Source organism: Apis laboriosa, unplaced genomic scaffold (genome assembly GCF_014066325.1).
Source record: "Apis laboriosa isolate Shangri-la unplaced genomic scaffold, ASM1406632v1 scaffold29_cov151, whole genome shotgun sequence".
Classification (NCBI taxonomy): Eukaryota; Metazoa; Arthropoda; class Insecta; order Hymenoptera; family Apidae; genus Apis; species Apis laboriosa.
In genome coordinates this window covers 950,442-972,499 of record NW_025222728.1, presented here as the reverse complement: position 1 = coordinate 972,499, position 22,058 = coordinate 950,442, and the positions used below count along the sequence as shown (strand labels likewise).

General features: G+C 35.0%; 4 protein-coding genes across 5 annotated transcripts in view; 2 read left to right on the top strand and 2 right to left on the bottom strand.

The window, feature by feature from the left end:
- The window catches only part of LOC122714362 (cyclin-dependent kinase 4-like), a 31,156-nt gene extending 14,213 nt beyond the window's left edge, over positions 1 to 16,943 (bottom strand). Inside the window, exon 1 of the mRNA XM_043935643.1 lies at positions 16,847 to 16,943. The gene's annotated coding sequence lies outside the window, so the exon portion shown is untranslated. The remainder of the gene's footprint in view (positions 1 to 16,846) is intronic.
- LOC122714359 lies at positions 1,270 to 12,077 on the top strand. Its single transcript, XM_043935631.1, has 15 exons — positions 1,270 to 1,534; positions 7,215 to 7,533; positions 7,636 to 7,968; positions 8,055 to 8,302; positions 8,385 to 9,242; positions 9,405 to 9,587; positions 9,683 to 9,878; positions 9,955 to 10,193; positions 10,266 to 10,393; positions 10,485 to 10,755; positions 10,852 to 11,068; positions 11,161 to 11,286; positions 11,370 to 11,577; positions 11,658 to 11,903; positions 11,970 to 12,077. The coding sequence occupies exons 1-15, from the start codon at positions 1,474 to 1,476 to the stop codon at positions 12,075 to 12,077; spliced, it is 3,741 nt and encodes a 1,246-aa protein (XP_043791566.1). The 5' UTR covers positions 1,270 to 1,473.
- On the bottom strand, positions 13,438 to 21,994 carry LOC122714364 (protein N-terminal glutamine amidohydrolase-like). 2 transcript variants are annotated; one of them, XM_043935648.1, is made up of 6 exons: positions 21,856 to 21,994; positions 21,333 to 21,414; positions 21,096 to 21,257; positions 17,486 to 17,639; positions 17,115 to 17,385; positions 13,438 to 17,013 (listed from the first exon to the last, which is right to left on the bottom strand). In XM_043935648.1, the coding sequence occupies exons 1-6, from the start codon at positions 21,863 to 21,865 to the stop codon at positions 16,859 to 16,861; spliced, it is 834 nt and encodes a 277-aa protein (XP_043791583.1). In that variant the 5' UTR covers positions 21,866 to 21,994; the 3' UTR covers positions 13,438 to 16,858. The 2 variants fall into 2 exon arrangements, with proteins under 2 accessions (XP_043791583.1, XP_043791582.1); XM_043935647.1 differs by lacking the exons at positions 21,096 to 21,257; positions 21,333 to 21,414; positions 21,856 to 21,994 and adding an exon at positions 18,437 to 18,723.
- On the top strand, positions 19,383 to 20,660 carry LOC122714365 (isochorismatase domain-containing protein 2-like). Its single transcript, XM_043935649.1, has 4 exons — positions 19,383 to 19,724; positions 19,862 to 20,005; positions 20,076 to 20,261; positions 20,352 to 20,660. The coding sequence occupies exons 1-4, from the start codon at positions 19,596 to 19,598 to the stop codon at positions 20,502 to 20,504; spliced, it is 612 nt and encodes a 203-aa protein (XP_043791584.1). The 5' UTR covers positions 19,383 to 19,595; the 3' UTR covers positions 20,505 to 20,660.
- Positions 21,995 to 22,058: the final 64 nt, after the last annotated feature.

The window sequence follows — 22,058 nt, the reverse complement described above, 5'->3', positions numbered from 1 at the left end:
CTCGACAAGTTGCGAGACGAGCGAGAGGAAAGTAGACGAAGGAAGGAGAAGGAGAAAAATGTGAATTTAAAGATGCACGAGGTCGCGAGGGAAGTTCGGAATCCCGAAAGAATCGAAAGGTAGGTCGAGGTACGATCGGCCGTCAAAATGGGGAAGAAAGAGAAAGAAGAAGGAACGTGTTCGAGAAGGAGAGTGTGTTTGGAAAGAAGAAAGAAGGAGCAGGATGGCGAGAGAAATTTAAAGAAGAGAGGGGGGAAGAGCAGGGAATCGGGTAGACGGTGGAAGCCAGCATGGTGGAAACAAGCCACGAAGAGGTGATGTATACTTTAGAAGAGTGTAGTATAGTGCACCATAATGTAGCATGGCATAGTTAAAGTGGGAGAAACCGTGTATGACCGTCCTCATCGTAAGCCAGTCCCGTGTGAACGACCGTGAAGCGAACTTCGAGCGAAACTCGATCAAACCTTGAAGGTTTTCGTTCTGTATTCACGAATTCGCTCTCCAATTCTTCCCAAGATACCGATTCAAACAATTGCTTCACGGTAACGCGATATCAACGTGCAAATCTTCGATAAATGATAAATTAGATTCGTAATTAGATCGTAATTCAATGAATAAATTACTACGAATAATCCTGTGAATTTTGTGCAAAATCGATAATATTCCTCCCAACGAGTTTGTGCAATTGAATTTGAATAATGTACGAAAAATCAGTGCAGTTCTGTGACACGTGTACGTCGTTAAAAACCATGTAAGAAAAATTGCAAAGAAAAGTTACAGGCCTAGATGTAAAGGGAAATTTTCATTTTATTCGTAAAGAAAATATTCGAAGTAAGAATCGCGTGATACTTAAACTCGCGAATAGTAATAAAAATTCGTAATTTCGAGAAGGTGGAACGTTTTTTTAAATCTTCGATTTCAAGTGAAATCTTTTCCGCTTTATAATAAGGACATGTACGACATCAGCCCGCATCGCAAAGGCTATGACGAAATAGAAATGACGATATAGGCGAAAAATTACGAGAAAGGTGGAGGGTAAACTTGGAGAAACTTTACAGACGTAAAAAAATAGTGAAATTAAGGTGACGAAGATCGGCGGCATACCACATTGGCCGAAAAGCTGACGAGTACACCGGACCTATCCGCGGCCAAGTAGGTCAACCGGCGTGCGCGAGAGTGCGAGACCGAATAAAAGACAAGAAAAAAGTGATTGGGGGGGAAGGATAAGAGAGGAGGGAAGGAAAGAATGGTGAGACGGGGGCATTAATGTTTCCACGATGCCCGACGTTTTTACTCGGCATAGGCTTGCAATCCAAAATGGCGGCGATCGGCTGGTACCGTGGCACGTTTTGCAACGATAAAGAGTGGTCAAGCCACGAGCATTCTTGAGGAGGTCCTTCAAAGTGTCCTTGACCATTAGCCTGACCTTGATCAGGACGAGTAGCCTAAGCGACAAGCCAAAGGAATCAAAGGATGGTAGGGCACACGGAGTGGAAGGTCCTGGTGACCTTGTCGATTCAAATTCTATTATTAGGTAAGTATGGATGGATACTGCTCACGCCGCATATAATAAGAAGAACGAACGAGAGAGGTTTTACGACGCGCGTTAATTAAAATTTTATATCCCTAACTGTAATTATCCAGAAGATTGAACTTCCTGCTGAAACAATTTAGGATCTATCTTATGAAATAATTTGATGTTCCAATTAATAAGATAATTCCTGGTTTCCATTGACGAGGGAGCACAATTTCCGAGCACAACTCGTGTGCAACGCATCGACGATACTTAACCATCGTAATAGAGTTTTTCAGGATGTCTAATTTTTTTTCCATATAGTCGCGCGCGAGTGTAAGTAAAGATTCTAACCTCCACAATCGAAGCTAACCATAAAACGATGCAAATATTCGACGAATTAATACGCGAACCTGTTCCATGGGCTTGTCAAGCGGCCACGTGCGGTCGAGTTTTAAACCGGTATCTTGACCTCTGTCGAAAATCTTATGACGTTCCAATGGCAAGATCAAAAAAAAAAAAAAAAAAAAAAAAAAAAAAAAAAAAAAAAAAAAAAAAAATAAAAAAAATAAAAAAAAAAAAATAAAAAATTCACACGCTATCTCCATTTCGATAACGACTATATTACGAAATCATATGTAAGAGATAAGTTCGTCAAAGAAAATAATAAAAATTAAAAAAAAAAAAAAAATCAATTTTTCGTAATCGATAACGAAGAATTTATTTCTTTGAACGCGGATGTGTAAGTAGGCGTAGATCCGGTTGCATTTCTAGCTAATATCGATACACGAAGTGCATGAACAATTTATCATGATAATCTTGCAATGCAAAGTTACAACTATGTAGAGCCAGCCGGTTCAATATCGTGGAAAGAAGAAAAATCAAAAGTTCGATGACCCGAGTGTTAACCTGCTTATAAATATTTAAAAGTAAAGTTCGAGATAATTAGCTTTTTGCACGGTCCAGGAATCATCAGGTTTTTCCATTGAGCGCGTTGCATTGGTAAAACACGATTAATTAAAAGAAAAAGAAAAGAAAGAATGAAATGAAATCTCGAGGTATATCATCGTCTATAAAACGAAATACACATGTCACAACCGTGTTTCAGAAGCGACAGAGGAGAAAGCTGCAAACATGACGTGCATTTACGTTACTGGCACGTACCTGTTACTTCGAGATTTCCATGTCCCAGTCTAACGTGATTGCATTAAAAGATCAATAAAACCAATGTTTTTATTATTTATTGTTTTTCAATATAATCTTTGATCGCTGTCCGTGATAAATTGAGCAATTAAAAATGAATAAATAACGAAATAAAAGAAAAAATTGATGATAGAAATCGAAAATTAATCGATAGATTTAGATTGATTGGCTTATGCAAATTACATTTTTAGGTATGGTCGTGAGCGAGGCTCACGAATCGTCAGTCGAAATAATTCATCGTACGATTTAATCGAAATTTATATATTTATTTTTTCACGTTTCGCAATGAGAGAAATTTGCATGAATCGTTGAACGTCATCGTTTAACGTCCTAACACGGATGTAAAACGACACAAAGAAAACGTATCCGGAACAGAGTTTCGTCACTCGACTTTCGCCCAACCACGTTAGTTGTGAAAGTGTCACGAAATCGCGTTGCACATGGTGGAACAGAAAGTCAATTGATTTGTCATTCGAGATTTCATCTTGGGGGAAAAAAAAAAAAAAAAAGAAACGAAGATTTCCTGGTAATATCCTTCAAAGAAAAGCAATCAAGAAAAATCCTTGGATCGTATTAATTTGCAAAATCGATCAGATCGTTCTACAATCTACTTCGCCTTTAAAATTAAAAAAAAACCCTTCTCTCGTTTAATTAACCTCGAGTATTAATCACCAATGCAAATGAAAAAGCAGTGTCAAGTAGGATGACAATGAATCGCGAAGAATGAATATTGGAAGAAGGAATATCGAAACAATGACTTAACTAACTCTTGGTCAATACCACATGCGTGGAAGATCGAATGGACCGTTGGACACCTGTCGAATCTGGCAGTGAAGGTACCAAATGTCACGTTTACCAGCGAAAAGAATAAATATTGGGCTGGAATGGTGTACCGTTAACTCTGCCGTTACCGCCTCGAGAGACGGCGCATAGCTCCGTCTACGCTTCCACGGATTCCAAAACCCCTTCGACGTTTCTTTCTTTTTATTCGAACTCGTGTTAGACACTGTTAGAATTGCGTCACAGGGTCAAACGATACCACACGCGACTCTGGCCGTATTACAATTACACGCACGTTCCACGCACCAACTCGAAACTGCCATTTCTAACTGCAATTTCGCTAAAGGTTTAATCTTTATCGATTTTCTTCCTCTATCCCATACACGATATTATTCCAAATAGACGGAATGAAAATACGTGGTATAAAGGGGAGATTATAAATCCTCGTGAATCCTAATGAATCCAATGAGATTCCATTACCACAATCCAGCGGTTGGCAAATATTATCATTACACGCATATCCCGCGATGCAATCGAAGGTATCCAGAACCGGTAATATTTTTTACGTACGTTTTGCATAAGAGGCAGAACTATGTTACCTCGTTACCTCGTAAAACCGTGTTTACCACGGACTACGTACCACGATCGTGTTTTGTAATTCCCTACGAAATTAATCTCTTTAATATATAATCGGCAATTTCTCATATAAACGAATATGCAATAGATAATTTAATCCTCGTAGAATATCGCCACAAAAGAAAACGACCTCTCGTGCCAATCGAAATTTTCTCTTTATTCTATTTTATTTCTTGCCACGATCGCGATGAAAAGTTAAGAGTTAAAACGTTGGAAAGGTGGAATTACTAATTAACGAAGTAAAAGTACGATGGTTGCAAAAGAGTGATTAGCGAGAGAACGCATCGCTAATTATTTCGGGCAATGACTTCGGGCGAGCGGCAACGAGCGCAGCAGGGAGGCGTAGGCTCTTTTAAGCCTCTCCAAGGATCTTTCGGGGGAAACTCGAGTTTCCAACATGACTGAGGGATCGCATTCCGTTCGTCGCGACAGAATCAACCGTGCAATTCACCTACATTCTCACGGGATCCCTATCCCGATGCTCTCACGTTAGCAAGGTTATGGTGTTCGTGAACACCGTTACTCGTTCGTAGCGTGCAACCCGTGTTTGTAATTATTATTTATATGATGCCACGATCCAAATGGGAAACGAAAGTCTCGCTAACACACATGTAACTTTGTAACTAGTTCAACTAGATATAAAATATAATGCGTTATAAAGCCCCTACGGTCATGCGATCATTGATGATACGGTAGATAAGTTGATGGATCATCGAACGATAAACTACGGAATGGGATAACTATAATCACGAACGTGAGATTTCAATGAAATTTCAGTTATCAGTTTTGCCACGATAGTTAAGATAGTAATATCTTTATAATTCGTAATGCTTATTAATTATGCTTGGAAGCTAAATTGGAATAGTTTTGGAGTACGATTGTATATAAGATATTGTAATAACGTGTCATTTTTACGAACATGAAAGAATGGCTTAAAAAGAGGAAAATTATTATGAAAATTTTTATGAAAAATATTATTTTATCCGCGGATGGATATGCGTTGTTGTATACATTTTTACTGTTTTTGTTGGAATCAAAGAGGAAACATCGGGGGCATGATGCTCGACGAGTAGAACGATGTTTAATTGCGATTACGAGCAAGCAACGTTTGAAAATCGTGTCGCTTCGTACCGTTCTTAATGACCAATTAGCGATACATCGTATATATTCGATATAACTGTTGCGATTCGCAGGAAATGAGAAACGGAATTTGGCGATCGTTGCAGATACGTCGTGCAGAAACTATCGATCGACGTATCTTCCCCGAATTCATTATGATTTAATCGCGAAACAAAATTATAGGTCGAAGTCAAAATTATGCTTTCTAAACAATATATACTATACTGTTTCGCTGATGAATAATTAATATCTTAACGGAGAACTATACTCAACGATCTATGAAACGATAAATTATGGAAAAGCTATTATTAAAAATAAAAATAACAAAGAACGATAAATAAAAACGATGTATTCAGGTTGTAAACCGATCCCTGTTCTCTCTTCTGGGGAATAAATTATCTTATTACCCATTCTTCTTCTCTGCCTATCTTTTACATATATACACGCAGATAGATGCACAATCCACAATTCCACAGTTAAAAACCTGAAATCAAACCAAAGATTATTAGAAATATTAATTAAGATTGAATTAAAAAAAAAAAAAAATTGCAAGGAATTGAAAAAGAAATAAATAAAAAAAAAAGTTTCTTTCACCCTTCGAATCAGCGATTCCCTTTAATGAAACGAGACCCCGTTAGATCGTTGCTCTTATTATCCCGTTAACGAGAGGAACTGTCTCGGGACTGGACGCGTATTCCTCGAAACAGTCGGTCGAAGACGGTGAAAGGTCTGAAAAGAAGGAAAAAGTTCAGAGGAAAATGATACTATAATATGCACACTTTCTACGGGAGACAAAGCTGAACGTGTCGTTCGCGGCCTAGTGCTTTCGACAAGATCGCACTTCGAGTTACTCGAGTGGATTTCTCGTGGCGCGCTATCGATCGAAACTATTAATTATCTCGGTCAGTGTTCCAGCTGATTCCACGCGATTCAATACACGCTCGATGGTCACTTATCTGTACGAACGACGATGATAACACTGACAGCCTCACTTAGTTTCACTCAAATTGCTTCTCGCGTCGTTGAATTGTTGCATATAGAAATTTCCTATTGTTTCTGTCCCGTCTACCGAACAAAATTTCAAATTGCAGCTCGATTCGCGAATACAAGCGTGAAACGCGTGAATCGCGCACACGTTCCAACGAGCACGAACGAGGTAAAAGCTGTGTATTAAATACTCGAAAGTCGAGTATTAAAACGGGGCAACGCACGAGATCCTGATCCTGAGGGAATGATCTGTGAAAATCGCGAACGAAGATTAAAGGATCTGAATTTTAAATGTATAATAATTGTAATTCATTCTCTCCTAGCGAAAAACGTTGCGAGCCGATGGTCAATGAAGCATTTTTTTGAATCCACCTCGTGATAAAAGAAGGAAGGTGTGGGACGGGAAGGGGAGAGGAGGAGAGAGGAAAGAGATAGTGGTAATTTCATACGCGTCACGTCCACGGTTGGTCAAACCACTCGATACCAAGCCTCGAGAATGTCAACCGTTCGAGTACCGTTTCCCTTCCCGATCGCCTGTGGATCTTCTCCATTTTTTGCCACTCCTCTCGACCCTTCCATGGTTATCGACAACGCGACGTTTCTTGCATGCCGGCAAAGCGATCCGAGCAAATGCTCGATCGATCTAAGGAACGTCTAAGGAAACAATTACACAGGATTCTACTCAGGATCGATCGTCGCCATCGAAACGAACATGAGAGAGAGAGAGAAAGAGAGAGAGAGAGAGATTAATGAGAGAGGATTGTGGAACAAAAATAAGCGAATAATACGGAGTGAACTTATGAGAGGAGTACCGTTGGAAAAATTATTTCATCTTCGTTGAATCTTTCTCACGCGACAGACAAAAGGCTCACCTTTAATCCCGATATAATTGTCTATTTTCTTGTATAGAATAATCACCGCCTCTTCTTCGTATCCACGATAGAAACAGTTTATTCACGGATCCTATTGTCCGTAGGCGTCTCGGCCATCCAAAACGATCCAACGTCTTCTCGTTCCTCCCAAGAAGACGTGATTCTGAGCGCCAGCGCGTACACGGGTCCGGAAAGAACATCGAACGCGTTCCATCGAGATAAATCGCCAACTTTCCAAAGAACTGCTCCTGCGTTTCAACTGGAGAGCTCGAAAAGCGTAAATGATTACGACAAAGAGGAGGTGAGATTCGAGGTACGAAACACCAGGCACGAGGATGAATCCATCGACGAGTTAACATCCTCGAAGCACGTGGATCACATCGATGGAAACAACATCGAAGTCAAGCCCGGCGAGTATTACCAGTAAGTCGGTCAAACTTTCTTTCTGCAAAATAGAAAGAGAATAGGTTATTTCGTAGAAGATAAAGTAAACGATGGAGAAACGTTTTCCAACGATTTCGACAGTATATCTCCAACAACGAGCGAGTCCATGTCGGGGGAAGGACAAGGGGCTCCGCAGGAAGCAAAACTCTTGTCGGAGCCCCATCAACTGGCTGGAGTGTCGAACCAACAGGCACAGTATTTGCAAGCGATAGATCAACAAAGGCGAGCCCGCCAAGAGATCCCGAGGATCTATAGCGAGCACGCCCCGCCGCCCATTCTCCAGACTGCATCCCCAGGTCGACAAGCAAATCCTGACATACAGGACATAATCACGGGTATTGTCAAATTGTTGAATGGAAACGTGAATGTTGCTGCCAATACGGTGAGGCCGTTGAGGCCGATTCAAGCCACTAGGTGCGACGATTTCCGAATTTTTATCCAATAATGTGTGTACGTCGTTCTTTCATCGTTCACCAATTCGTTTGATCGAATTTTTCTAGGATCAACAACAGGGGTCCACCGAGGATCTCCGACGTTCCGCCTTTGCCACCCGATTTCGACACTCCTGGGATGAATCCACCCCCTCCGCCGGATCATCCCTATCCTTTCGAAAAACCACCGGCACCCGACAGACCGTTGATCAATCAACTACCACCCGAAAGACCGATCAGACCTTTCGTGAACGGGGTTCCATTGCCGGAGCAAATTGTCCCTCAAGGAAATCGTCCGTGGACTTGGAATCGGCCTGGTGAGTATCGCCTTTTTATTAAATATCATCTCTCTCTAATTTTTCGGATATCGGTTTATTCGTTGCTATTTTAAACTCTTAGGTGGAAACAGACGACCGATTCCTCCGTACAAACCACTGCCACCGGCAACGGATTCCGTCCTCAATCGGGACAAGGAGCAGAGCGACAAGAATAAACATAAAATCGATCCGAAACCCGAAGCATCGACGGAGGAAGCTACCACGAAGAAGGAGGAAAATGATCAGAGCGAGGCTACCACGCACGATAATATGGAAAATGTGACCAAAAGGTACGAGGAGAGCAACAGTCAAAAGGTTAAAACCGATTCGAACACCACGGAAAAACCAACGAGCGAGACCAAGAGTCCCGAATCCGAACATCCTGGTAAAAAAGAGAATAAGCATCAGGCTCCTTCCAAAGAGAATGCATCGACATCCGTGATGGAATCGTCTGGTGACAAGAGCAAGACGAATTTCACGAAGCAGGAAGACTCTCCGAAATCTGTAATTCCGTTGGAAATCCCTACGATCAAACCTACGAAAACCTCGAAAATCGGCAACTCTCAAGGATCGAGCGCGAGCAACGAAAAGGTTAACAAAGCGAGTATATCGAAGACATCGACGAAATCTTATTCCACGTCAACGTTGAGTATCGAAACCAGTTCGTCGATCCAGATAATCGAATCGACGACGACGAAATCGACTATCGTCCAATCGACCGTCCCTCAATCGACGAACGACGATGACTCGAGCAATATTACATCGCAGAGCACGATTGCTCTGCAACCGAGCAAATCGGCCGAGTTGGAAAGCACGAGTATAGTGTCGATTCCAACCCCAACGGAGAATTTACCTTCCCTGTCTTTCACAAAGACATCGTCGACCGTGGAGAAAAGTATAGCTCATACCCCTGCGACCAACGCTTTCTCGAAGAATTCAGGTAGGAAATCCGCTCGGGTGCACGTGAAATTTTTTTCATTCTCTAAGATAATATTACATTCAATCTATAATGAATTCCTCACGCAGCTTCGAACGAGTATGCTTAATTAATCACCTTTGTGGAGACCGGCAATCTGTCATGCACAATTAATTCCCTTTGTAGCCTCCACCGATCGCTATGCTTACCGACCCCGGCCTGGAATCGTCCTTGACGATACGTTGGATTACACGGGGACTCAAGGGTTGGCTACTCAACGACCTTACGCGCCACCAAGACATCCACCTCTCGGTGATATTTTTGATGTCACGGTCTCTGCTGTTCAAGGCCCTGGCGGTGGAAGTTCAGGTAAACACTTTCGAGAAGCACTTTGATCAATTAAAAAAAGAAAACTTTTACTTTTACCACGATCTCGTTTTCTTCGTCCTTCCGTCTTCGATCAGAAGGTGTTAGAGTGCCGGTAAATGGAGGAAATTCGGACGTGATCTTGACTTCCGCCGTGGAGGGCCAAGGATTCGTCAGTATCGATGGGAAAAGGACGTATTTGAATTTATTCGAGAATTCGGATCGCACTTCAACGCACGTGCAACCGCAGCCTCAACCAACTAGAACGCAACCACCAGCCATTGTTGGTACAGGGTCGGTAATACTCGTGATATCGTGATATTTCTAATTTTTAATTTATTTATTACTTACCGAGTTTATTCTCCGACAGGTTCGCGGTTGCACAGCCAGATCCACCGACGGCGACTCCTCGACCCAGCGGACCTATTCGAAGGCCAACGTTTCACAGAAGACCGACTCAACCTCCAGTCAGAATCGACACGTGCATCGTGGGCGACACGAGCACTTGCGATATCAGCCAACACGAGGCTTGTGCCACCGTTCAAGGGGTGTCTGCGTGTCACTGTAAGCCAGGATATGCCAGATTGCAGCATTCTCTGCCGTGCAAAAGTTCGTAAATATCCTCGAAAAACTCTAATCGCTTGATTTCGATCAGACTGAAACCGAATCCATCAATTTTAGAAATTATTAGCATCGTGGTGTCGATCAGAGTGGATAAAATTTACGATAAAAAAGTCGTGTGGGATCGAGGATTCACCGATCGAGATTCCGAACCCTATCAAACGTTGGCCTACGAGGCAAATCGAGCTGTGAGCGAATTTAATCTTAAATCTGCCGATACAATATAATATCTGGATATTAAACGATTACTTTTTTCTGTTTTCTTATGTATATATATAGATCGAATCTGCTATGTCGATGACACCATTTTCAGACGAGTATATGGGTTCTTTTATAAATGGAGTGTATCAAGGGGATGTGAGCCAAGGGCAAGGAGGTGTATTTGTGAATGCTACCTTGAAACTCATTTATGAGCCAAGAACAATTAGACCAAGCTTGGCAGGGGAGTTGCAGAGACATCTGCTCGGTGTTATTCACAGACGAAGTAATAATATAGGGAATAGCGCCCTTTACGTGGATAGCCCCCCTGGATCTATTTCGAACTTGCAAGGTCAATATAAAAGAATACGATACATTCTATTCTTGTATTAAATTTACCGAACGATTGGCCGAGAGAATTTAATTTTTCTTTTCTCTTTTTTTATAGATTTGGACGAGTGTGCTTCGTCCGAACTGAACGATTGCCATTCTTCGGCAGTATGCACGAATAATTGGGGTGGGTTTACTTGCACTTGTAATCCTGGTTTGAAAGATCCTCATAAAGATGATGTTAATGAATCTGGTAGGACTTGCATTTCGTGCCCCTCGACTTATTGTAACAATCGAGGATCATGCTCTTATCAGGGTGATCACATGCAATGCACGTAAGTGAATTATTAACATACGACGAGATAAAAAGAATCTGATTCGATCTTTTCGAATTTTAATATTCTCTCTGTTAATATTTGTTAAAAAGGTGCACCGGTAATTATTACGGTGCTCAATGCGAAGTCGATGGGGAAGTTATGGGGGTGGCGATAGGAGCGTCCGTAGCTGCTTTAATTATTATAGTTTTGACGCTAGTATGTCTGGTAATGTGGAGGTAAGTATTACATCTTTTCATCAAGATATTTTTATATCCTCCATTTGGGGGTTAAGAACAATTTTTTTTTCTTTTCATCACAGTCGAAGATGGTCGCGTGAACAAAAAACGATTGGTTCCCCGGTATATGGATACATTCAGGGTGGTATACCTGGCACGCTCCCAGGAACTTTGGCAAGGGTAGGTTCTGTAGGTACTCTTGCCTCTGTGAAACAAGGACCACCGACCAATTTGCCACCCTACATGTGGGCACATTTCGGTGATCACATGGCAACTGCTAATGTATACGCTGTAAGCAACAATTTTTTTATTTATATTTAACGTTTCATCTCTGATGAAAAAGATGTATCAAAACCTCGTACGTACTTTAGACGGAACCTATGGGTCCAACACGGCCAAGTTCCGCTGTGTTCGGGTATCCACCCATCAATATTCACGGAACACTGCCACCACCAGTGCCACTGCCGAGGCTTCAAGCTCCGACAAGACCACGACAAAGACACCAACCAGATCCGGACAGCTCGGATTCTGAACCGCAGGACAAGGACAGGGCTGATCTGATCCCCCAGAATAGTGGTTTTCATGTTCCTAGACCAAAGTCTAGATCATCCCTGGCAGTGAGTATTCGCTTTTCCGATATGTCACTCTCCACGCTTGGATACTCAATGACGCTTCTATTTCAGAATCAAAGCGGAATATACAATGACGTGGAATACGACCAAGGTGATGTTCACCATTTATCGAAAAACAATATTCCGATGTCTACTTACAGGCCGTACTATCGAACGTGAGAGCCGGGAGACACCTAGTTATATTTTTTATAAAGACGTACTGTGAAAGAAGGAAGGATACAGATTGTGTCTGGATAAACGATCTAGATACATTTAGATAGATATGATTCTAATCGAAACTCTAGTTTATATGTAAGTTTGTTTAAATAATAAATGTATGTCGTTGAAGAATAGAAGGAAAGAAGAGAAAAATTAAATTAATGCACCTATGTACGTTCATACCAATGTTCGCATTTTGTTTTTAAGTTCAATATTACTTAACTCCTAGTTACTTATTTGTTATTCTATAAATATTTATTGCCCTAGTATTATCTTCGAAATAATCTAATATCTTGCAAAAGTTAAAAAAAAAAAAAAATGTATATTCAGGCTGTTTTCTAAAAATTTATAAAATAAAGGGTGCATACTGAACGATTAGTATTAAAATAAATGCCCCTTAACTATTAATTAACTTAATACTTAATTGTTAGTTATTTATATCATAGGATACAATGATAATTATCGATTGAAAGATGATGCAATTCGATATGCAGAGAATTTTTAATCTGATTATTTCCAATTGTCATCCTCTTACGATCATCATTATCTAAAACACTTATGACAAATTGTCGACATTGTCGCGTGTAACATAATTTGTTAAAATTTTTTTTAAAATTTATCAATAACTAAAAAACATTACGCGTAAAAATTATGTAAATTATACGATTTCCTTACAAAAAAACAAAAAAGTAAGGATCGAAGGGCAGTACGTATACAAAATACTCGATAACGCGTGTAACGCGTTGCGGGGTTAGTTGCGATAATTAAATATGTAACTTTTATAATTATTCATTATATATTTTTGCAAATTGAATACAATATACATTTGAGAATTCATCCGTTTGTAATCATTTCTCCCCTTTTTTTTCAATTTTCCGACGTTTAAGATACAATTTTCAACAATGTAATCACACATCAAACATACGCTGAAAATACTGTGCGCATAATGAGCAAAACGTTAAATCTTTATTATCGATAAATTGAATAAACATCAAGTATTTTGTTGAAATACAGTGAAAAGAAGAATCGATTGTGTTATCGAAAAAAGTTTATCGACAAACACTCAGAAATTACTTCTTACGTATTCAATAAAGAAAATTTCAATAGCATCGAACAAAATCGAGATGAGAAGAAAGAAGAATCAAAATTATTGGAAAATTGAACTTCGATTACCATTTGAAACTATTCAACTTTTTCGTTTCAATTGTTTCATTGTTTTAACGAGTAAAAGAAATTCTCCGTGATAATGATGAAAGATAAAAAATCTCGAGGAAGAAAAGGAGAGAGGACCTTGGAACGTGTAATGATTTTTTTCTTAGAGATAGAGATTGAAAAAGTATATTAATAAAATTTCGAAGCTGATACAAACGGAGTGTATCCATTTATTGTAACTGATTATAGATTTGAAAGACGAAGTTCAGAAATAGATTTTTTTTTTTTTCCCCTTTATAATTCTTTGTGAACATATTGTGATAGAAGGTGATTTTTTTTTCCCTTCAAAGTTGTACAATATGTACATATATCGCAGAATGACAAGTAGTAAGAGAATATGCCATTAAACGTTGATAAACTGTATAAGTCAACATTTTCAATTAAATTCTCTTTTATCAGTGTATCGAGATTGATACAATATAATTAAATATATCAATATAATAAATATGAAATATTGATAAATATATATATATATATATATATGTATATGTGAACAATATATATAATAATTATCATTGCCATAATATAATAATTTTTCTGATATATTTAGCAATATCTTCAACCATAAAGAGATTAGGTCTTTTTTTCTATTTTTTTTTCTTTTTGTTCTTTTGGTAATCGAAGATATCACATGCTAAAAAAATCGGTCCCGGGTTTTTCACATACGATACAATGCCGATTGAAGCGACTATTCAGCCTCATTAATCAGAAGTTGACATACACTGATGGATAAAATAAAGACATTATACAAAATGTTTAAACAATTTTGTCCCAATCAAATTTCATTCTTTCTTTTTTTATAGATAACAAAGTTAAAGACATATTCTATTTAATTTTTTTATACATATTATTTCAAAATTAATCTTTTATTATATAATTTTTCTCTATTTATGCATTCGAAATATTAATATTAATATTTTATCCATCAGATTCCATCACTTATTATTCAATCGCTAAATATTTCATAGTCGCAGATAAGGCTGCTTACACGTATGTATGCAATTAATATGATATACGTGAATTGAAGAAAAACACATGTCGATGATAGAGACAAAGAGATCTAGTGAAAGATTCTGGAAGGCAAAGAGTGGACGAACTCTTAAATTATCAACGCGACTGTCGGATCTTCGTCTTAAGTTTAATCGATGATCCAATAGTCTGTTTGCATTCGCTTGTCGATTAAATTTTCTACAACATCACGCCTCAGAGAGAATATTATGTAGTAAACTTACTAATTCAAAGATTTTTATATCATTGTAAAATAATGGAATTTTTTGTATGCTAATACAAGTTTTCGAAACTTGTTGAAGAAGAATTACAAGTAGTTTGATTACAAGATAGTAAGGAAATAGAAAACAATAGAACTAATTTTTTTTCTGGAAGATCAAAGTTCTCAAGTTTTCGTTGTCAAAATTTGTTACCAGTGATCTAAAGAATAAATACATTCGTTGACTCGAAAATAATTTTTCGATGTTAACAATTGGTCGCGTGTTTCGAAAATTCGAATCAGAACTCGATTTCCACTATCATTAAAATTTTATCGAGAAAATTACGTTTCAACAAGCGAACGCACGATTATTAAGAATCAATTAATACTATGTACAAGTAGACAAGTATAGTGTAGGTATTCAAAGTAGAAAGTGTAAAGTATCACAAGAATTACAATAATCGTAATAATTGCATTACATTATTTCGCAAATTTCTTGTCCTCACTATATCGATTGCACAATAATAATAAGCGCTTTAGTCGCGTCTGTGCAGTTGGACGCGCCGCTAATAGACAAAGGCGGACAAAATGATCGCATAGTACGCGATTCTGTATATAAAAATTTGACTATATCGTTTCTTTTTCACGTAAAATTATTTTTCTATGTAGAGAATTTATTAACAAATACAATTATTTCAAAATTCATTAATATTCGTATACGTAATCGCGTACTGTGTCAATATTGTGTATCCACTGTATATCGGCGAAGGGATTATTCCCCGAGTTTGGAAATTCTTCGTAAATACATCAGTCTTTGACATAATAATTATAACGATAATACCACCGATAGAGCAAAGCTGTGACAAATATTTGCGCATTATGATAAAACATATGAAGACGAGAACAGTCATATATAACCATGACTTAAACTTGGAATACGGTCGATTAATGTAGCACACAACAGAGAGGTTTCGACAAAGCTCTGTAAAAAAGACTTTTAAAAAGAGTAAAACAAATATATCAGCGTAGCCTAGAAATACAACAGATAAATAGTTATCGAGACTATTGGAAAAATGCAGCACAGCCCGATCGTTATTCACACACGATAGATTAAATCACTCGACTGTAAACTTGAATATTGATATAGATAATATGATCCTTCTTTTTTTCTTTTTCGTTTTTTTCTTTTTTTTCTTTTTTTGAATTTTTTCTACAGATAAGTACATCTAGCAAAGGGAAGACATATCCTTTCATAAATCATTTTTTATAATAATATTACTACCTATATAATGATTATAGAAGAGAAATAAAATAATTCAAAGAACAAAGAAAGGAAAGTGACGATCTGAAATATCTAATAATAAGGAAAAAAAATAAAAGAAATACGATCAAAGTGGCGAACTATAAATTGAAAAATGCGAAAAGAGAATAAATAAAAAAAGAGCTAACTTATAACAAGGAATCGAAATAGAAAAGAAAAAATCGATAAGAAACATTAAATATTTGAAATTAATCGTAATTTGGGAGATATATTTCATCACATTATAATGTCAATGCCCATAATAATAATGTAAATGTCCATAAATAATAATATCGTTATAAAAATTGATTTTCTCAAAGACTTCCCTCATAAGTTTTGATTTCCCAATATAATATACAAATATTAGAGTCGTAGCGTTCGACAGTAATAGCATTATGAAAAATTTGTAGCATGTAATCAACGGCACTTGAAGAAAGTGCTATTCCTGTGCGTTATATAAGATATATAATTAAAATCAAAGATAAGAATAAAAAGTATATGACACATTTAACATATTCGTAGTTTTATGAATCAATTATGTTCCTTGTTTGGATTAGTTTAATAAGGTATGAAGATATTCGAGATTCATAAACTTATCTTCAATATTTAATAATAATAATTTATCTTAAATAATTATTTGTTTTATATCATTTTTTCATAAAATAATATATTTAATCTGTCGAATTAATTCAGATGAATAATTCAGATTCAAAACCACAAACATATCAAAGAAAAATGTCATGAATTATATTAAAAGTTTATAACAAGATTAGGAATGTTCATAAAAACGAATTGATCGATTTTGAATTATGTGTTATCATTCATTTCAGTTCTCAGAAACTGCGATTTTGAATGATTAACAATGTTTAAGTAATATTATTATCGAATTTTAATCTTATATTTCAGCTCACAAAGATAAGTACATGCACCTAACCAATTCCCTTAGGCCATACAATTGATTTTTGACAATTGGAAATTGAAGCAAATAAACATTATCCTGACAAAACTTACTTAATAATTTACTTAAGTTGGTGTTGGTTGCGGATGAGGTGTACGAGGAGCTGTTGCGTTCGCAAGTGGCCTATGAAATCGTTCGAATAACTGATCTAAAGTTAATACAACCCCGAATCCGGTTCCCGGATCCATATTAATAAAGGAATCCAAGTTGTCCTTGCATGCTGAAATATTTGAAAAAATATAAAGAAATATATAAATTGAAAAAAAAAAGGTCTCGGTTTAAGTAGTCTACATATTTTATAAACCTATTTAATAAACGTACTTGATGTTGAAATTGGCGGATAATCCGGTGGTGTCTTGATCCACGTTCCATCCTCACGTTTCATATGATGCCGATCCGAAGCAAATTCTCGCAAGTACACATTAGCTGGGATTACTCTGAATCTTCTATGATGCTCTGGTTGCAGCACTTCATCTGATCTGAATGTTTCCATCGCGTATTTCCAAAAATGCGTTGGAAATGGCAATGCACTATCTAAATCATATACGACCGCTCTTTCATCGGGTGCATAGATAAGAATTACATGGAAGTCCTATAAGTACAAATATACAATTTTTTTTTTAGAATCATTATGATTAAAAAAATGATAAATAATGATTTTCTCGATATTAATCGTTTTTTTTCCAACTGACCCAAACTACAAGCTTATCCTCATCCTTTCCTGCTCGTTGTCGCCAAAGCGGTACGCTACGCCAGGAATTGCTCACGAAAACAACGTAACAATGTTGTAATTCTGATCCATGTCTAGTTGCTACATCCTGACAGAGCTTCCATACATTTTCTTCACTAAAATGATACAGCTTGTTCTTGCAGATGCACATATTTGAAAAATTAGATACACAAAGAAAACATATATAAATATGATGCAACACAATGTAACAGAATGAATGAAAAAAACACAATGCATAAAAAAAAGAAGATAATTGGAATTATCACTTTCAATTATAATGAATAAAAAAAAAACTCTGCACAAAAATAAAAAATTGTACAAAAGTTTAAATAAAAATTGCAAAACATAAAATGCAGATAAACAAAAATATAAATAATATATAAAAATATTTTTAAATGCAGATGATAAATTGAACTGAAATCTTAAGATTATATTCAAAAATTTTATTAACAAAAATGAGATTGTTAAATATGTAAAAGATTATTGATAAGAATGATGAAATATGTATTTGTTATGAAATAAATGTTGTAAATTCATGCAAATCAAAATACGAAAAATAGATATCATTGTCAATAGAATCTTATAAATTATCTAATATATATACATTATTAATCAGAAAAATGTATTAGATTAATCTACATAAGTTTTAATTAAAAATATAAAGAGAAATTTATCTAATCTATCAACATGAAATGAACATGGAATTGCGCGGGTCTTTTCAAAACGAAATAAATGGTATACTATGATTCGTGGATATTTTATACATATCAAAGATGGCGGCAGCACATTGCACTGCTGTCTGTACTACTGCAATGTATCGATCCATCGCGGGATATACCGCAATATGACACGTTTATTTGTTTAAATCAATATTTTTATAGAAAAATCTAGAAAATCTCGCTGAAACTCTTACCAATAACAACTTGTATAAATGCATTCTGATGCTTTCGGAAAAAGCTGTATCAACGGCTTCATATGCCCAGTTTCACGAGTCTCCCCGGCCATTCTTTGTTTACAAACTCGATCAAATTACACAATTTATAATAACAAACTAATTTAACACTGATTTGAATCGTTAAAATATATATGATTCTTGAATTAAACTATACGCGAACATCATATTAATTGATTGAAATCAATCTGATCAGTTTATGAAAATTCGAAAAACGATCTCACACGTCCGACCACACGGAACGACATTGTTTGACTACTGCTGTTGCTCTATGATTTTCCTATAGTTGACTCGTACTTGAGTCTGTAGTAGTCGCGCATGCGCCGAATCAACCAATTTAAATCAGCAATTTTAACTTTACATTTCACAATATTTATTAAAATAATGTTTTATAAATTGATATATATATTTATTTTACACATGAAATAATATTTTTAAATAGTTTGATAATTAATGCTTGTCCCTAAAATATCAATCTCGATGATTTATATTAGAATGGATGATAGAAATTTTCAGTAAATTTCTGTTTTACGTAATTTTCATATATTGTTAACAATAAATATTTGTTCATAATTTAATTACGCATAATTTATTTAAGAAATTTGATTTTATATATGTATGTTAATACTATTTCATGTATAATACTTTCATATATATTTACATTTATATTTAATCATTAAATTATGACAACAAGTTTTTATTTTAACAATTGTATAACTTTTGGTATATACAAATATGGCTGATTGATCATTTATATTTTTACATATAGTATTTATTTATATATATAACATATTTATAATAATATTTATATTGTATTTAAAATATAATCAAGTAATTTTTAAATTTGAAAATATTGCATGATAATTACTGATGATATCTTTATATACTTTATTATGTTGTTCGCACATCAAGAGGGTTCGTTGGAAATCGATTAAGTGCAATATATCTAAAGTTAGTAAAGCTAAGACTGACCATGAACTTTGAATAATACAGAATAATATCACGTGCGTAGAAATTCATCGACATTGCATCATTAACCTCACTAACTAGTTCACTTTGTGACGACTATAAAATAGTTTTATTTTCTCTTCTTATTTTCTTCTACAATTTTTATTCGAAAATGGCAGTGAATGCCGCAAAAGCTGTTCTAAAACAAGGAAAAACTGTTTTGCTAATATGCGATGTTCAAGAGAAATTCGCTAAAGCTATGTACGAATTTGGGAAAATCACTCAGAACTCAGTGAAACTGGTAATTATTAATAAATAATGCATATTGCATACGATTTAATGATAATTTAATGATAATCTGGATTTTTATTACTGTATTTGCAAAAATTATATAGGAAAAACATAAATTATATCACATAAATTATATATTATCCATAGATAAATGCATTGAAACTTTTAAATGTTCCCATAATTGTTTCTGAACAAAATCCAAAAGCTTTGGGCAAAACTATTCCTGAATTTGATATTTCTGGTGCTAAAGGACCATTTGAAAAGACTCAATTTAGCATGTGTATTCCTGAAGTATGATCATATAATCGTTTTTTATAAAAAAAAAATGTTATGTTATTTTCATGTTAAAAATAATTTTTAGATAAACAAAGAACTTTCTACAATTTGTTCTGGTCAAAAACCAGATTCAATTATTCTCATTGGAATTGAGACTCATGTGTGCATAGAAAATACAGCAATCGACTTAAGACAAAATGGATATGAAGTACATACTGTTGCAGATTGCTGTACTTCTCGTACTCAAGAAGATAGATTATTAGCATTAGAGGTAAAAATTTAGTAATAAAAAATTTAGTATATAACAAAGAAAAAAGAAATTATAAAAAAACCTAGTGATTAATCTATGTAATTTTTACAGAGAATGAAAAGAATAGGATGTCATATAGCTACTTCAGAGAATGTCATTTTTAAATTGTTGGCAGATGCAAAACACAAGGAATTTAAAAATATTCAAAGTTTGGTAAAAACACCAACACAACAAACAAATTTAGTTCCAGTTTCACAATTATAAAAATTCAACTGTGTTATATAAATCACTACAGAGATATTTTTATAATACGATAAACAAATTATACATGAAATTACTTTTATTTAAATATTAATACCCATAGGAATATTATATATTATTATTATATTATATTATATTATAATTATATAAAAAAGTAAAAAAATACATAAGAGTAATTTTTTTATTATCTCATTTTAATTTTTTCCTGTAGAACCAAATCCTCCATCTCCTCTATCTGTATTATCTAAATTATTTACTTCCTGAAGTTCAGGATATATTATTTTTTCACAAATTAATTGGGCTATACGATCTCCTGGTGAAACCTTAAAAGGTTCATTACTGTGATTAAACAGTACTACTCCTACATTTCCCCTATATAAAAAAAAAAAAAGAAATAAATAAATTAAGCAATATTTTTGATGCAAATATAATATAATCATACATCCATCCATCCTATTATAAAATATATTCTAAAATATATTTTATTCTATTGTAAAATACATAATTATTTTCAACATCTATAAATCCTTGCATTTCTTTATACGTATTTATAAATTATATTATTTATAATTTAATTTATTTAAACTCACTTACCGATAATCAGCATCAATAACGCCAGCGCCTACATCAATATGATATTTCCATGCCAATCCTGAACGCGGTGCTATTCTCCCATACGTATTTTCAGGAACTTCAATTTGTAAATCAGTTTTGATAAGTTCTTTACCATTTGGAGGCACAATATATTCATAAGCACTGTTAAAAAAAGAAAATAATACATACACGTGAAACTTTGCAATTTTATCTAACCTAGATATTTCAAAAACATACCTTCTTAAATCATATCCAGCAGCATATTTCGATCCTTTTGTTGGTACAAATGCTTTTTCAGTTAATTTTGCGAATTTCAATACTGTCATGATTAAATTAAGTGAATTTTTTTGATTGATTAGAACAAAATTAATAAATAACCGTTAATAGATACGTTTTTTATATCTATATGGGATATTTTACCGCGCATTTAAACGATACTACGTTATTCAACTACATAACGATTTTGGATATTTTTTAAATAAATATTTTAATGTTACAGTATTTTTTATATTTTTATAATTTAAATAAAATTAATAAATATATTAAAATCTCTTTAAAAAAAGAATAATAAAGAGAAACATGTATATGTATTTATATTATTATACTATAAATTTTCTTAACCTTAAAAATAGTGTCAGATGGCGTTAATGTAATATTATTTCAATAAATAGATATTCAGCTTTAAAAGAATATAATCGGCAAAATATAATCAAATGTGATTTTTTCAAATAAATTTGTTCAAATATATATCTATACTTACATAATGACATCTATCTAATAATTAATATATACGTAATATTGGATTCTCAACAATAATGCAACACATGATTATACTTTTGGTTTACAAAAAACGCAAAAAGTCTGCTTATCATGTTTTAATTTACATAACAAGGTTATTTATTCGAAGTTAATTAATATTTCGTGGCTTTTTGGTTAACACGTTGGAAGTAGCCACGTTGGCTT

Bases quoted from the DNA above. Each gene is read 5' to 3' on its own strand.
- LOC122714359 (XM_043935631.1), top strand. From the start codon at position 1,474: ATGGTAGGGCACACGGAGTGGAAGGTCCTGGTGACCTTGTCGATTCAA. The intron at 7,969-8,054 runs GTGCGACGATTT...GAATTTTTCTAG, and splicing joins AGGCCGATTCAAGCCACTAG to GATCAACAACAGGGGTCCAC. The intron at 10,756-10,851 runs GTCAATATAAAA...CTTTTTTTATAG, and splicing joins ATCTATTTCGAACTTGCAAG to ATTTGGACGAGTGTGCTTCG.
- LOC122714365 (XM_043935649.1), top strand. From the start codon at position 19,596: ATGGCAGTGAATGCCGCAAAAGCTGTTCTAAAACAAGGAAAAACTGTT. The intron at 19,725-19,861 runs GTAATTATTAAT...TATTATCCATAG, and splicing joins CTCAGAACTCAGTGAAACTG to ATAAATGCATTGAAACTTTT. The intron at 20,262-20,351 runs GTAAAAATTTAG...TAATTTTTACAG, and splicing joins ATAGATTATTAGCATTAGAG to AGAATGAAAAGAATAGGATG.
- LOC122714364 (XM_043935648.1), bottom strand. The intron at 17,640-21,095 runs GTAAGTGAGTTT...GTATCATTTTAG, and splicing joins GTTATTGATGCTGATTATCG to TGAAGAAAATGTATGGAAGC. The intron at 17,386-17,485 runs GTCAGTTGGAAA...TTGTACTTATAG, and splicing joins AGGATAAGCTTGTAGTTTGG to GACTTCCATGTAATTCTTAT.